General features: G+C 35.7%; 1 protein-coding gene across 5 annotated transcripts in view; it reads right to left on the reverse strand.

Moving 5' to 3' along the window:
- The window catches only part of ABLIM2 (actin binding LIM protein family member 2), a 132596-nt gene that overhangs the window by 27447 nt on the left and 88531 nt on the right, over positions 1-16618 (reverse strand). For 3 of the 5 annotated variants that reach the window (XM_065735833.1, XM_065735832.1, XM_065735837.1), the window contains 5 exons: positions 15467-15613; positions 9905-10025; positions 8130-8228; positions 2536-2637; positions 1382-1435 (listed from right to left, as the gene is read on the reverse strand). In XM_065735833.1, coding sequence (XP_065591905.1) covers positions 1382-1435; positions 2536-2637; positions 8130-8228; positions 9905-10025; positions 15467-15613 — 523 coding nt within the window. The remainder of the gene's footprint in view (positions 1-1381; positions 1436-2535; positions 2638-8129; positions 8229-9904; positions 10026-15466; positions 15614-16618) is intronic. The other 2 variants (XM_065735834.1, XM_065735835.1) reach the window with 2 other exon arrangements.

A 16618-nucleotide genomic window follows, 5' to 3' on the forward strand; every position in this document is an offset into this window, starting at 1 on the left:
GCTTTTTCCTTCCTTTTTTTTTTTTTTTTTTTTTTTTTTCCCCCTCAGGTTGAGAACTTATCACAAATGATTTGTACAAATAAAGAGAAGAGAGTTTGGGCAGTTTTTTTGTGGATAGCATGACATCAAACATTAAAACAAACAGGTGATTTCTTTTTCCCTTGAAGGTAACATTAGTATGACCAAGATTAGGATACTGTGAACAGAAAAAAAAATCTATCTGAAGTGTACTGAAACATCAGCAAGGCTGACTTTGCTCAGAACCATACCCAGAACAACCACAGAGGTTATCTAAATATTGATGACTTGAATGTGTAATTACTTGAGCATGAAACACTGCAGGCGGACTGCAGGCTGATTCCCCCACACCATTTGTCCATATTCTTTCTACTCTATTGGATTCAAACTGGAACTTCAATCAAAACAGAAGTGTCATTTTCCATGAAAAGTAATAAAAAAATAAAAAGCTTATTTTTGACCATGCTATTTGAATACTTTAAAGTTAGCACTCTGTTACTGCAACAAGAAAATGTTCTGAATGTATTTTCCTTGTTCTGACGAGGACAGTGATATATCTGCAGTTTCCTAACCTTTCACTCATGGAAAGCTATCAACTATCAATTATGGGAAGCCTCTTTCCACAGAAGGTGCTGCTTGAGATAAAAGGATGGGAGAAGTTGCTCCAACAGAGACCTGCCATTTCCATGAAGAATAGCACAGTTTTTATCTTGCTTTCATCAACAAAGTGCCTTGTTGCTGGGTCTACCAAAAGTTTTCCAATCATATCTTTCCACCATTATCAGCTACTAAATTCATTTCTAACTGTTGAGGTGTGATTATATTAGATCCTCTAATACTATACTATAGAAATATGCAGTTTGAAGATAAGTAGATATTTCATTTAGAAGTTGGACTCTATGGTACTTGTGGTTCCCTTCCAACTCAGGGTATTCTATGACTCCATTGTGTACACCAGTTTTCAATAAAATTTTTTTTCTCCAGCAAAATAGAAGTCAGAATTATTTGCAAAAGTTGGATATTCCAAGGCATGGTGTGAATACAGGAGAGCAACTTCCTATATTTATATATTTTACTTCTTTCTATATATAAGAAAACTGCTCTGAAGTCAATATCTGCTCTAAATTACAAAGACAAATCAAAATATCTTAATTCTAGTTCTAGAGAATTTACAGAATCCTTGGACATCACATTATATGAAATTCTATTTAATTGTTAAGTTACCTTTTTTTCTATTCCTATTTTAGACTGAGGAATTTGAGATAAAGAAATGGAAAGACTACAACAAACTTAATCATAGTCAATATGCTTTTATATACAAAGATATGTAGAGAAAACTGCAACAGAGAAAAGTAGACTGTACCATGCTGTTTGTAGATAGGAGGTTTCCTATAGATGTTATCTTTTACGCCAGTGTCTGAGGAAGTTGAAAGAGAAAGGAAAGAATAAAAGTGTAAGCAAACAGTTCATACATGCTGTTCTTGTCTCCTCTCAACAATACTTACATATTTAAAATATTTAGGTAGTCTATGGCTACCGAAATTGTACACACCACTATTAGATCCCTCAAAATGCTTTCAGATACCTCATATGCTGCACAACCAATATATACTTCTTAGACAACAAAGCTAGTTATAATTGTTACTATTTAAAATAAAATTAATGTAATGGAAGAACAGACTACTGCAACAGTCACAATTGGAAAGGAACTGTTTCTCCATTAATTACAATGGAACTACAGAGTCAAATATAGATGTTTAGACTACAAACGCCTAATATTCTTGTATGAAATTCTGTATCTTGACCATATGTTGAATTGTATTGCTGACATGGCCTTCCAGAATTTTTTTGGAAAGCCCCTAAAGCCCCATTCCAGTGTTCCCATATCATGTTGTACAGATGTCAGATTTACTTAGTGCTACAGACCTGAGCAGTTACAATTCCAATTTACAGTGTGCTCATAGAAATGTTAATCCCAGAAACTAAACATAATTAAAAAATACAACTTCACCAGGCAGGTGGATGTGCTTTGCAGTCAAAAAGCTAAGCAGTGTGGATATAAATTTGGAATACTTGTAACTGAATGTGAACTTAAAAAGAGCATGTGTACAAAGACAGTCACTGTAAGCTTCATGGGTGCCCAAAATATTTCACCAGTTTTCAACATCTATACTAATATCTAGTGGATGAACAAAGAAAAGAATAAAAAAGTCTCAGCTGCCTTGGCAATATAGATGATTGTATTTTGTTGGCTTAATAACATGTGCTATCTAATGCAATTTTTTAATATATGTAAAAATGAAGCACTCTAACTCCTTTATTTCTGAGATCATGCTTAACAGTCAACAGATTTCATTCATGAATAATTTTCTCTTGGAGATCTAAGTTCACAAATCAACGCAGAATAAAGAAAACAAAAGACCCAAACCAACCAACCAAACAACATAAAAATCCTTTTAGAAGAGAGCAAATACATGCCAGCAATCAAAGATCAATCTCAAAGCAGCGAATGCCTACCTGGAATATGGAAATGCCTAGGAGCCTGCTGATAGACAGAAGGTGAAGATTTGCTGTCTGAGTACATGGATAAACTTGGAGTGCTCCGACCACTTTCACTGCCTCCAAGGGGAAGAGCAAAGAAAGCAGATACAAGAAAAAATGGAAAGCAAAGTAGAGTATTTCAAGCATAAAGGCCTGTTCAGAATGACTTGTTAATCCAACAGTTTTAAATAACTAAGAAACCCATTATTTTTCAGTACAATGTGTTGTCTCACTTGCCAAATATCTAAATGACAATTAATATCTGATAGATAATATCAGATTAAACTCATCCTGTCTTTGAAACTAAAGCTCCTCTTTCAAAACTACTATCATAAATGAAATAAATAGATAAACACATCTACAGTCCTGTAAAGTGTTTTGCGTAGCCTTACAAGCTTTTGAAAACTTAAATGCTATGGCTTGTAGCCTGCCCTTAAAGGTAGGAGTGAAATAATTCAGTAGTATTTAAAGTATCTCAAAGCAGGACTAGAGTGAAAAACAGAAGTTATGGTTATGTAAAATGTTCCTGCATATATCAGTAACAAAAAGAGATGTTGAAATCTGGTCCTTAATTGCAAACTTTCCCCACAGCTAACATGCCACAGTGTTTTTATCTATGCAAACACAGTTGGATTATCAAGTCATGGACCTATAATGCCATAGTCACTTGACAAAAAATGAAGATATGTACAGTATTGATATGTATACATTTTTTCACTTGTTTTGTCAAATGTTCCCTAGGTGCCATTCATTTCCTCTCAATTTATTTCCCCAAAGTACACTCTATGGCATTATAGTGCTGCTTGGCAAACAAAAAAGTAAAGCTCTACTTTTTTGGGACTTGTAAAATCCAGTTAATTTACAGCAGTTAAGCAACTGGAAGCCAAACATGACATTTATTGTAACATGAAATGGTTGTTAATTTGCTGTTACTGTTTTAGTGTAGATGGAACACAAATTTAATGGATACTAATGGTGAGATTAGAGCAAGTTTTCTTGGGGGAAAGGAAGTATAGCAGCTCAGAGAGCTAGACTTATAACTGAGTTCTGCCTTCAGAAAGGGGAAGTTTCACAACCATAAAAACACTAGATAACCATAACAACCTAGGCTATGCCCATGGAGTGAGTGTCTGCTGAACCTTTGCCATGTCTCTGTTGATGTGGCAGTGGATGTACATTCAATGATCTGTCACCGAGAGCAGCCTGGACATGTTCCACTGAAATCAACAGTACAGCACCACTGAGTTCAGTAGGAGAGGCAGGCCAGGTGAGATCACGATGATACTAATGAATCAGTTATTAATTTTGTGTCAGGTATTTATATAGCTGTTGAAAAAATTAAAATTGAAAGCCAAATGGACATTAGCACTGCATACATGGGAACAGCGATTTCTGATTAGAAAAAAAAATCAGAGCAGCTGGGAAATCAAAATAATGACTGTAGATTTTGATGGCCTATGGTCCTTCCAAAAAGTTAGGGAAGAATTATGGAATTAATAAAAATATGGTAAACCACCACCAGTCTGCAGTCAAGTTGTCCTCCGACAAAGGAACCTGATGGTTATTTGGTTTCTTGATTCCTGCTTTACTCTTGGAAGGAAAGCAGTGTTGACAGATTTTCACTGCACATTTATTAATTCCTTCTTTGCTGTTTGCTGCTCATGTGCTTGGCCATCCCTACTAAGCAGAAGCAGCCTCCATCGCACTCCAAGTTTAAATACAAAGAATAGTGGTATTTACTTAAGAAAAGTTCCTGACAACTCCAACAACTTTAAAAATCTTATAATGTCATTCATCCCACAGTGATTTTATGATTTGATTTTTTTTAATTTAAAAAGAAAAAGGAAGCTGACAAGTGATTTTCATAATGTATTCCTCATTTACTTAAAATTAGCATGATATTCAAAGCATATTCAAATGTGATCTGCATGAATAACCACCTCCTTGAGCGATGATCTCAAGGTGCTGGTATTGCACCCCCATAGCACTGTTCTTCAGGGATAGGATGTCAGTAGTACATTCAGGGTCTCAGGAAGGAACATTAATTAGGATGAATACACTTGCAAGGAAACAGGAAGCAATTGCAAAACAGAGGACAACAAATCTACAAACTTCTCTATGTAAACATCACCTGTGTGGAGTAGCTTGTAGAACTATCACCTTTAAATTGCTCAAAAGGGAAGAATTATGGATAAAATGAGGGGAAGTGTTCTTCTAACAGTCCCCTTGTACAAGCTGATGCACATTTAAATTATATTTAAATTTTTGACACTGATTTTGAGAAACACAGAGAGTAGTTGTATTTCACATTTTGCATACAAAAATAAATATTTAATAAAAAAGAAAATGGAAATGAATAAACTTTCAGACATAGAAACTCTAGATAGTCACTTAACCTACCCTATAGTAAGTCTCTAAAATAAGACTCTGACAAGAATTTATTTCTTCCAAGAGTCTCCTGGTATACACTGAAGAACTTCAATAAGGTGTCTGAGAAAATGAAAGTATTGAAGAGAGCAATTTTTCAGACTGTTAGTTTTGTCTTCTGCCAGAAACAGCAACAGGATATGATCTGATCTCCTGGTCAGTGTAGGGCAGAAAACCGGAACCACAAACTCTTCCTTGAATTTTGTTTAATTTGGAAAGAATCTGGAAAAGTTTACTTTGAACTTGAGCATCAACCACAAAGTCCTTCTTGTGTCTTTTGGCTACCAACAGGGTATGCTGCTCTTTGAACCTTGTCTGTACATAGTCCACTGACCAGAGCTCAAACCGCACTCCCTTTCCATACTGCTCAAGGAACTGAGAGGCAAAGTGTAATATTGTTTATACCTCCTTCCTTCTTGGCTTTTTTATCTGAAAGGACAGGAAATTTGATAAGAAGTTACAGGAGGAGCTTTCTATGTTCACCGACTTGGATTTGAACACTAAACAGATAGCACTGGCCTAATAAAGATGTCAGAGATTACTCCTGAAACTGAATCCTTTACTATCAGTTTGTACATGGAACATTAAGCAAGATTAACTCTCCTCAGAACTTCAAAACCAAATAAATGGAAGCTGTGTTTCTACAGTAGAAAGGCAGGATGGTTTCCACTATAGTTTAAGTAAGCATTTTTTCTCTTAGTACAGACTTACGCTCTCTGACTCTATCACCTCAAGAGGAAGAATTACACTACAGGCAGGTATTCTGGAGATCACACATCATGATTCTCTTGATAGAAAGCTGTTAATTTATGTATCTTGAAGATATTTTGGAGACTAAAGACCTTAAAACAGAACCACTAAGTGTTTTATTTGCAGTACAAAGAACAGTTCATCCTATTATGCTGTTTCATGGGGGTAAGACTACAGTGTATGGAACAAAATCCAGAAACAGTTATATTACTTATGCTGAAAAATTATGAACTATGCTGTTTTCAGGAAGAATATGATACAAACTCAGTGAAATCAAAAGAAAGATTCTGGCTTTTTTTTTTTCCTTAGAGTTGCAAAATTTCTCACCACCAGAAGTTTAAATAAGTATTTTATCATTATTGTGGAGAGCTAGTTTTACAAAGATTTGTTCTAGTATTAGAAACCAGTGTGATATTTTTGGATTTAATAAGAGTTGTTCTTTTTTTTTTTTTGAGTGTGATTTCATTTTTTAGAAAATGAAGAGGCAACATTAACCTTGGTCTGAACAGAAAGAAATGGTTCCTATGACTCTGATCTTCCTAGATGAACTGCTTTGAAAAGAAAGAAAAATTACACCCAGCTTTCAAAGAATTACCAAGATAAGGTAAAGGAGGCTTTAGCTTAGTGAAAAAAATTCAGAGAACTACAAGAGGAATTGAACTTGAAGAAAATCTTCCTATATTTTTGGGGATGAGACATTAATTCAGTGTAAAGCAGTGGGTAATGAACACGTCTTGCAGTGCTTGGAATTGCCTATAAATAAGGGTTATAAACATACCTGCCTACCTTGTAAGAGTGCTGTGAAACATTACAAGTTATTACTTGCAAAATATTTTAGGTCCTTGATAAAAAAAGTGTTGCAAGCTTGCAAAATATTAAAATGTTGATCATTGTTAATAAATGTATGGATAGAAACAGCTGCCATTTGAGGATTTCTTCCTCCAAATAGCAACAGTAAGTAATTGCTGCTGCTCTGAGCAACAGCAGGTAGCAATGAAAAGAAACTCATTTTAGCAATAATGCTGCTAAGCAACTGCAAGTGGGCTCCTGAAAAACCACATTCAATGCAGTGAAATCAGGCAACACAGCACACAGAAGAGGTTTTCTTACTCAGTACACCAGGTTGGATAATACTACCCCAATTTAAAAGTCACAGCAAAAAAACTGTTCAGGCTGTGCCTCAGGGAATAACAGAGTGTGACTCAGCCTTCCAAAAAATGTGGGTGTGAGCGAGTGTCTGGGGGGTGTGGGAAGATGCTTTCCAGGTAGACTTTGAAATGTCAACAACAGGTTTAATCTCATCAGCATTTTCCTCCAGAATTTTCTCCTGGGGATCCATTTGGAGCAACCTATGCCTGACCTCGTTCCTATTTGCAATGGTGAAATTCAGCTGACTTTGAAGAGAACTGTTTCTGGATATATTAGAACCTAATCATTTTCCCCAAAGGCAATAAGCATCTGCAATTCATTTGAGTTTGTATTTCAGATCCGTTTTTTAGTCTGGTTCCTGAAGAGGGTCAGCTTCTTTTTCTATAATGGTTACAATGGGCAAAGGGAATAGTTTTGCTTTATTAAATCAAATGGTACATAGGAGTCAGGCATTTTCAGGCTTTGAAAATATTTTCCATTCTTGTCTCTTCTCCATTTGTATTATTCCTGAACAGATGGTAATTAATGACTTTTCTTTCTTCTACTTATGTAGCTAACTAAAAATAAATAATAATAATAATGTTATATATATATAAATAGCCTTTGCCTGAAAAGTTCTTGGTGTTCCTCAAAACTGTCTACTGTTTGCAACATGGAGGTTAACAGTTAATACCTGCAAAATAAATAAATAAATAAATAAATAAATAAATGAAGGCTAGGACATTAGTCTCAGTTACTCTGCCTTAGAGTATGTGGCATAGACTATTTGCTGATCAGTGCAGCTATACATATTGAACAAGCTTTATCTGGCAAGATTTCTGGTGGTGCTGCAAATGACAAAGATTATCCCTAGATGAGAATTAGAAGTTTAGATAACTGATGATCCAACACTGGATCCAATGTATAAACTGAATATTTATTTGGCATCACTAAAATCAGGTAAACACTATATTTTTCAGAGTAAACAGGATTTTAAATTATTTCCATCTCTCATTTTCATTACAAAATCTAATTCCTTCCCTCCACCACTTCCAAATACACTTAACACTCACTGAAAAAAAGCCAAAATAAGACAATTAATACCCACTCAGTTCTTGAAACTTACACAGTACATCAAAAAGCACTTGCACAAAATTAAGACAAATTTTATCCAAGTGTAAGCCATGCTTGCACAGACAAAAAAGTGAAACACATCTGAATAAGTCTACAGTATCACAGTACGGTTTTGCATTCCTGGACCTTACCTTTGAAGAAAGGGATGTAATGATGTCTGAATGTAGATGTAGGGCTTGGGTGTTGGGGCAGGGAGATGCAGCTACTGGTACCAAGACTCTGAGTACCAGCTGGGGGCAACAGAGAGTAAGTGAAAATAAACTATTTAGTTCACTTACTGAAAGCCACAAATTACAATGCCATCCTTTTTTTTTTTTCAGGAACATTTTCCTCCTGATGCTTAGAAAACGTACAGTTTTTGTTCAAGGTACAATCTTTCTCTCATGTCTCAAAACATCACAGTGGCCATACTATGTGTTGGCCAATGGACTCAGAATTTTGACATTTATTGCATAAAATACTAATATAATGTAATGCATCAGAAAATATTCCAGAAAAGGTACCACAAAGAGCATTGCTGCTCTGAGGGAAATTCTGAAGACTTTAAAGCCGCAGGAGGGAATGATATATGCTCACAATGGATCTTATGAAATGAAATGGGGAGAGCCTTTCCTTTGACGAGAACTCTTTTACAAGTGGGTCCAGTTCTCAATGCCATTGGTGTACACTGGTAGAATTTAGTCCACAATGTACCAGTACACTCAAGCACATGGCTAATTTAAGCACTTGAAGACACATCCTGAAGTTATCTCAGTTCTGAAAGTTAGACATGTGATTAAGTACTTTGAAAAACATTCTCAGAAGTCAACTTTGTTTGCTTTGTTGTCTGTCCTAATAACATGTAGAGGTCTTATGGCAACTATTAAGAATAGCAGTTACTGTGACTTTCTTTTAGATTTTCAGTGAAATTATATGTCATTAGTCTTAAATTGGAATTTCTTTCATCTTTGCTCCTTCCTATAACAGTTTGCAGCTAAGCTTAGGCATGACACAGCTGCCAGACCTAATCTTTCCCGTCTCTAATAAATCTTTGATGCTCACTCTTATTTCTGTTTACTGAAGACTTTACATAATGCAACCAATTCCTGTATAAACTGTTTCTGTTACCCATAAAATTTTCATTTCCACTGGAAAGTTAATAATTCCAATTTTTCCTAAATTGTTTATAATAATAATATAGCCCCAAGAAAATTATAAGAGCAAATAATAGAAATTTTCTGATTATTCTGTGCTGTCAGCCCAGATGATGGAACGGTAAAAAAAAAAAATTCAAATTAATTTTGAGCAAATTAGTTGATTATTCTAAGGAGAACATTCTGCACAATACCCAAATAGAAATGGACATTTCTATATGGGACTCATGCAAAGATCAGAGGTGGGATCCTCCTTCCTCTTTGTGAAACAAAAACATCCTAGCTACAATAAACATTTCTGTAAGCTTCTCAACTAAAGCAAATTGGACTTGAAAAACCAGTCATTAGAGCCCCTACTTAGTTCTCCAGCTCTTCACTGTAGTGAGGAGACCCATGGTGGACCATAACCCCGTAGTACAAGAAGGCAGACACAAAATTACCTGAACACTCTCCTGGCTTTGTGTCTGTTTGCTGCTACCACACTACACCATGAAAGTGCTGTGGATTACATATGTACTTCCAGGAAGTTTGGGACCAAGATTAAGTCATACCTTCTGTTTACAGAGACATAAAATCAAGATTTCCAAGTGCTTATTTTCTTTTCCTAGATGCTCATACCTTCCTCCTCATGTGATTCCCTGCTCACAGTAAACATAACATTGTAATGAACTGCTACTCCACCTAAAACTCTGTTTTTGGAGTCTTCCCTGCCTGAAAAATAAGACCAAGTACAATAAAAATCCATAGAACAAATAACGCTGGTTCTCAATTACCTGGCCTACTATAATGCTGGGGAGAATGGGACGTTGGAGTGTAGCGACCATAACCCAGTGAGCCTGCAGAGCTAGGACTTGATGTCCTGTACTGTTTGAAGGATCTGTCATCTTGGTCACCCTGAGAGGAAGAGAAGAAATACTTCATTAGGGAAAACACTTTCAAATAATCTAGAATTTCACATGTTTCTGGGCAATGAAGATGGAACTTGGTGCTGTTGTAATGCTCCATGCAATCCCAATGAAGCAAAGTGGCTCTCAGCTGTATGCAGCTCAACTGCAGTAGGACTGAAGGAGTTCTGGAAGTACCTGGTTTCACAGAATGGCCACGCTCATAGGGAAGTCAACGCATACATGAATTTTGAATGACAGTACCATTTGTAAAGAACACTGTAGAATTAGTGTTTCAGAACAGTAAAATTTACCACTCACTTTGAACTTATGTAATGATTCAACATCCTTAGTTAGGTGAAAGATGAGATCAGGTTAGTATGATGGTATTATGGTTACTTTGCCCCTTTGTAGATGTCTGCACAGTACAGTATAAGTGTTATAGACATCACAAAATCTGCATTCACTTGCTTGACTACATCACAAAAGCTACTCTGTCTGCTGTATAAATTGCCCAGAGCACGATCCTATTAGCAAAACATAGTAATTATTAGCTAGGTAACCTCTAATAACCACTCATATAAATTGTGTTGGAATTAATTCTGCAGCACTGTTCAATGCAAGTCACATAACTTATTTTACATGAAAGCCTTGACTTCAAATACTTAAAAATATATATGCATCCATTCCAAATTTTCCACTCTTAATGTTAAATTATAACTGTAATTTGCACAAAGTAAAACAGTCCTGAATGAATTAGATAAGGAAATGACTTTCTGTAAACTAGTTACAAAAGCAAATTCTATTTTCTTTCTTATGATAAGCGAGAAATGACTGGAGTAAACTTAAATTAGAGCAAATCAATGTAACTTACAGATGCTCCTTTATGGAAAGTCTTCTGAAAAATACTATCCCCTCCTGTTCCAGTAGGAGTGAGTGAAGAATATGCTATCCCATAGCAGGTGGCTGGGGAAATTTTTAGGCATCTTTAACTCCCACTGGATCATTCATCATTTAAACACACAGTAGGTCCTAGCTCACCCCATCACCATCTTCCAGATTCCTATAAGGGCAACTTAATTATATCCATCCATTCATCTTTAGATTCTTCCTGTCTGCAGCATCCCATTAGCTGCTCTGGGATTATCCTTGACTCCAGACATGTATAGATCTCCCAACTCACTCATCAGTTTCTCGCCTTTGGGTGAACTGTACTTTTTCCCCTCAGTGTCACTCCAGACTAACTGACTGCATTTTCAAACATGGAAAATCAGTTTGGCAGACTGGTAACTAGCATTACTGCTTAAATATACATATCAGAAGACAAATTATTCAAAAAAAGTGAGAGCAACTGGTTTCTTCCCGAGCATGCAGTATTCTGTAGGCACTGTGCCACCAACTCCTCCATGTTCAGTTTGAGATGTTTCTCTCTCTAGATAGCAATTTCATTTAATATCCATTCTAATCTCTCAATAAAGAACTGGCAGTACAGTCATGACTCTTAGAATTACATATTTAACACATTATCATACGAGTGTTATATAATGGTCTATGAAGCATCCAGTTGTATGATACAGAATTTTTGCCAATAAACCCCTTCAAGAAACTGGTGATATGTTTGTAGATTATAGTGCCTGAGCACCCTTTCACAGACTCCTTAGAGAAAGACAAAACACAGCAAAGCTGGATAACCTGGGACAAGTAATACAAAATAAATAATGGCAGCACCAGTCTCCATACCAGTGCTACTTCTGGAATCTAAATGCCTTACAGTGAGCTAACAACTAATTTAAATGTTTCATTGTAATATTGAAAAACACAAATATTTCATATTATTTTAGACCTTACCTTCTGTATAATTTCAGTCTCTTTAAAGAATAGAAAACTCAAGCTCATTGAATCCAATATTAAATAAAGCATAGATTTATTTGTAAATTATCAAATAAATTACATTTGACTAGGTAAATTCTCTGTTTAACCAACGTTCATAGTGGCAGCTAGTGATTTATAATCTTTAATAGAAATTTCCAATTCTTCACTACTACCAAAATTTTGTGATACAGTTATCTTAAAATCAGAATTATGGAGAAATGCACCAATTCTGTGATGTTTAATTGAGCTGACACACAGGAAGTTACATGAAATGCTTCCACTGCTTCTAAAAAGGTGATGCTTCCTGAAACAATTAACATACACCAAAATACGTCTTGAAGTTCAGGTACGTGCATATAACTTAACAGTATGTGTGTACAAATAGTATAAATACTTAAAATAGTTTTGGAATAATAACAAAAAATAAATAGTAATAAAAAAAAAAAAGAGTAAGCATACCAAGCATTAGTTTGAGTCAACTCATGCTGGCAGCTTTAAATGTAAAAATAAATCATGTTTCTTAATGTAATTTATTCAGTAGAGCTTGAAGAAGTGACCACAATGCAACCTTTATTTTGGAAAGCTGAAACATGGGTGACAGTGGAGATAGATGGTTAGAGATGACAACGCAGAAGCAGAGCACATATTCAACACAAGTAACACTGGTAAAAACAAATTCTATAACCCCATGCACTGCAGATGACACGCATTTCAGACGCTGCTGGTTATCAAGATGACCAGGTTTGTGCATCACAAAATGGGTCAGAATAGGTGAACAAAGGCATTGGGGATTACCTCAGTAGGTGTTGGAGAGAGCAACTGAGGTGACTGCAAACAGCAACACACAACAAATTAGTGATACAAATTCATGCATGGTGTTACTTGTGAAAAGAACTACTCCTAAAATATCAATATGCATGTATAACACATGATATAGATAGGAAAAACACCTGTCAAGTAAGTTAGGGTAAGTTTCTTAGTTTCTTTTTAAACAAGGTAAGAAAGAATAATATATAAATTCTTCTTATCATTACTACAAAATCCTGTGACCTGTACCTGTACCACTGAGTGCTGATGGTAGAAATCTCACATTTAAATAAGACTCAAGCCCTCATTAAATCTACACTGAAGAACTTCCAAAATCTAGATGACAGTGTTGTTGTTCAGCGCTAATTCTTTCAGGAGAAATACAAATACCTGTATATTTCATCTCTAATTAAAAATCCTGCAATTTGATAATTTTCCTTTCAAAATTATATACTAAGCTTGATTACTTCAGCACAAATCTACTGAAACTACTGTAGCCACATAAATAACCAGGATGATGAAGGCTGAAAAACAGGATATCTATTTTTTTCTCCTGTGACAGTATCTAGAATGTAACTATTTGGAGCATCATAAATGTATGCACATTGGCATTGGATGGAAAGCAGGGCAGCCCAAAATACCTTTCACTGGATGATGCATCTAACAGGAGATGACCAGATACTATTTTTTATTTTTATTTTGTTTAGATATTACTGAAGTCTTCATGACATAAATACCTCAATTAGAACACATATATTCAAGCACGCTGTGACCTAATGGTGCAAACACTGAAGGAAGAGCAGATACGACATGAAACAGAGTTCATGCTCTAAAGCATGCTCATACTTTGACCATGAATGGTCAGTTCAGGTTAAGTTTTGTATCTTAATCATAACTAGTAAATAATAAGCAAGCTTTAAGGTAGGCATGAGTCTATCTATGTGTCAGCAAACACTGATGAAGCGAACATCCAGTCCTGGGCCTCACTTGGATCTTCAGATGCCAGAAAGCAGATGCTTTGTGAGCAGGTTCTGGGTGATTATTTACAAGTGAACTAAGGTATCTCCCTCCAGCCCCAAGGGAGAAATTCAAATTTTATAGTCTGTTAAGAAATTTGTATTCTGAAGAGGAAATGAGTCCAACTGTCCCAATAAACTTTTCCTGTAGCAGGCTAACACTACAAGCAGGTGACATCAGCAATGCCTTCTTTGATGTACTTATTATTTATTTATTTTAAGAAGTGGTGGCCTTTTTTTTTTTTTTTTTATAAGAACTGCAACTGAAACTACCTTCTATTCCAATCCTAAAATTGTGATGCTGAGGTTCCCACGTTTCCAAGCCACTGGACTCCAATAAGAGCCATTAACTGATGGCATAGGGTCAGATCACACCAGGGCTCCAGATTAAACCTCAGTGCCAGCTCAGCCACATGGGCACTTACTCTGGAAAAGGAAAGGCAAGTGGCCAAAGAGATGCTGGAGGCAGATGAGGGAAACTCCCTCCAACAGGAGCACAGATTTTTGGTGGGTGGGATGGTTTTATAACTATTGTCTTGCAGCATATGTAATGACTGAACTTTGAGAGGAGCTGGGCAGAAGGTTGCTGTGCACAAGCACCTCTGTCAAGTCTAGATGGCAACTCTGCCAAGGTCAAATGTAAATGGGCAGTTGAGGGGCAGCACCGACATCTTTTGACATAGGAAGGAAGTGTTTACACTACATAGATTCAGAGAGAGGCAGCAGATTTCACTTAACTGAATTCAGTAACTATTTAATATCATTTAAACCTGTCACTAGATTACAACATTAATTCTTTCAGGACTCATTATATTGGAGCTACTGGTTCAGCTCTGTACAAGAAAGATTTGGAAGTGAGTCTGCAAGATATGACATACTGCACTTTACCTGCAAGTAGCACTGGAGACTTCAGTGTTAAACATAAAAGGCACTGATGACAAGCAGGACTGGGGCAACTATAAACATGTAGCATGGCTATTATTTCTGGTATTCATTTCTAGCAATTCATTTACATACACAGAGAAAAAAGACTTCCATACTAGGTAGTATATATCTTACAAATATATGCAGCATATCTGAAAGGTTAAATTTGTAAAACTATCTCAAATTATAGAATAAATTAGAAATTGAAATAAAAAGGTAGATATGATGAGGGAAGAAAAGCTAACTTCTATGACAGGAGTTACACACAGATGTTTCACACATACAAAATAACAACTAGAACTACGATTAATAAGATTATCTTAAATTAGATTTCATTAGTACAAATTGCTTAACATTAGCTCTGCATACGGATAGATTGAAATACATGCATGACATGAGGACAAACTTTAGTAACGGACAGTTGAACATTGTTTTGTTACCAAAATAACATAGCATACTTCAAAAGAAATTAAAAAAATAAAAATTTCATTTGACTTTGCTGCTGAATCCTGCATTTTTATTAGCAATGGATCTTGTTTCCTACCACATGCATGTAGAAATACTCCTTTCAAAGAAGCATATTTTAGTTACACGTCATCTATTTAAAAAATAATCACAGAATGTAATTCTTTAATTTCCATGAACTAAAAAGCGAAATGAAAATTTTCAGGGTGGTTAAAATGCCATGTGGATGGATGGATTACATGAGTCTATTAATTGAAGTTATAAAATATATATAATTTTAATTCTGCACATTTGAGTGTTCAACAATGTTTAATGGTGCACATGAAGTCTCAAATTCATATTTAAAAAAATACCCATGTTTCAGTACCTCCCCGTAACTATGCCTGTCATCTGAAGAGTAACTGATATATGGAGAATAGGAGATCATATCTGGACGGTCAATGTTATAGATGGCTTTATTTTTAGGAAGAGCAGCCAAATCTCTGTAGTCAAGAATTTCATCTCCAAGCTTTGCCTAAGAAAAGGAGGAAAGAAAGAAGTGAGAATAAGAATGATGCAATCAGAAAAGGACAGATATATGTAGGTAGAAGAGTTGTCATCATAGCAATACTTTCCTACTTGAGCAAATTTAGGTGTCTTATATTTAGTACATAATGCTGAATTTTTCTGTTGCTTTCTTTTTAACATACTGGTGCCTTCTCCTTTTGTCACTCAGTAGCATGGCATGGTCCCAGTTCTGTTGGTCATATTCTGCTGATCTTTAGCTGCACAAAGAGACACGTAGTCTTTCTACAGTGCATTGTAGAAGACATTCTATGAGATCAAAGCCTAAACAACAAGCCTTTCACAGCCTAAACAACTTTCATTCTAAATTGGTTTAGTTCCCTTCTTGTAAACAGCAGTGAATAACCAAACGTTCATTTTCAACATACATTCTCCAGATGCTGACAAACATTAGTCAGGTCTTTAATTTTTTTCCATTCAGTTGTATCCCACTTCATCTCCTTTCCTGACTATTTCTAAGTAGCCCTTAATTATGGGTTGAAAGCCAGCAGATGATGGATTTGCACTGTGGTGGATTAGTTGGAAGATTACAGATGTCACTTAAGAAAAGTTCAGATTCTTTCATGAGATTCTTGCAACCAACAGAGGGAAAGAGCTTACTCTCTGCCAGCTGTTTTACTACCCATTCTCCTCCTAGTATCCTTATTCTGAAAGTAAAATGAGCAAGTGTCATATTTTCACAGATTATCCCTACGATAATGATAACATGCACCAAAACTGTATTCAGCATGTACTAGACTTGTAGATAGAACAACAAATAAGCCACAGAGAGGGGAAAAATGGGAAATCCAGTTCCTACCTCAGGATTTGCAGAATGATAAATTCTTTGTTCTTTTGGCAGCAAAATGATGTCTGAATCTTACCATTCTCTGGGAATCTCAGTATGTCAAACTGTAATAACACTTTCCATGTGGTAAAAAGACCTAAGTATCAAGGATTTATGTTTTTTTGTTGT

This window comes from Cyrtonyx montezumae, unplaced genomic scaffold, assembly GCF_038088225.1.
Source record: "Cyrtonyx montezumae isolate F1298 unplaced genomic scaffold, pur_monq_1.0 scaffold_2, whole genome shotgun sequence".
NCBI classification, from domain to species: Eukaryota; Metazoa; Chordata; class Aves; order Galliformes; family Odontophoridae; genus Cyrtonyx; species Cyrtonyx montezumae.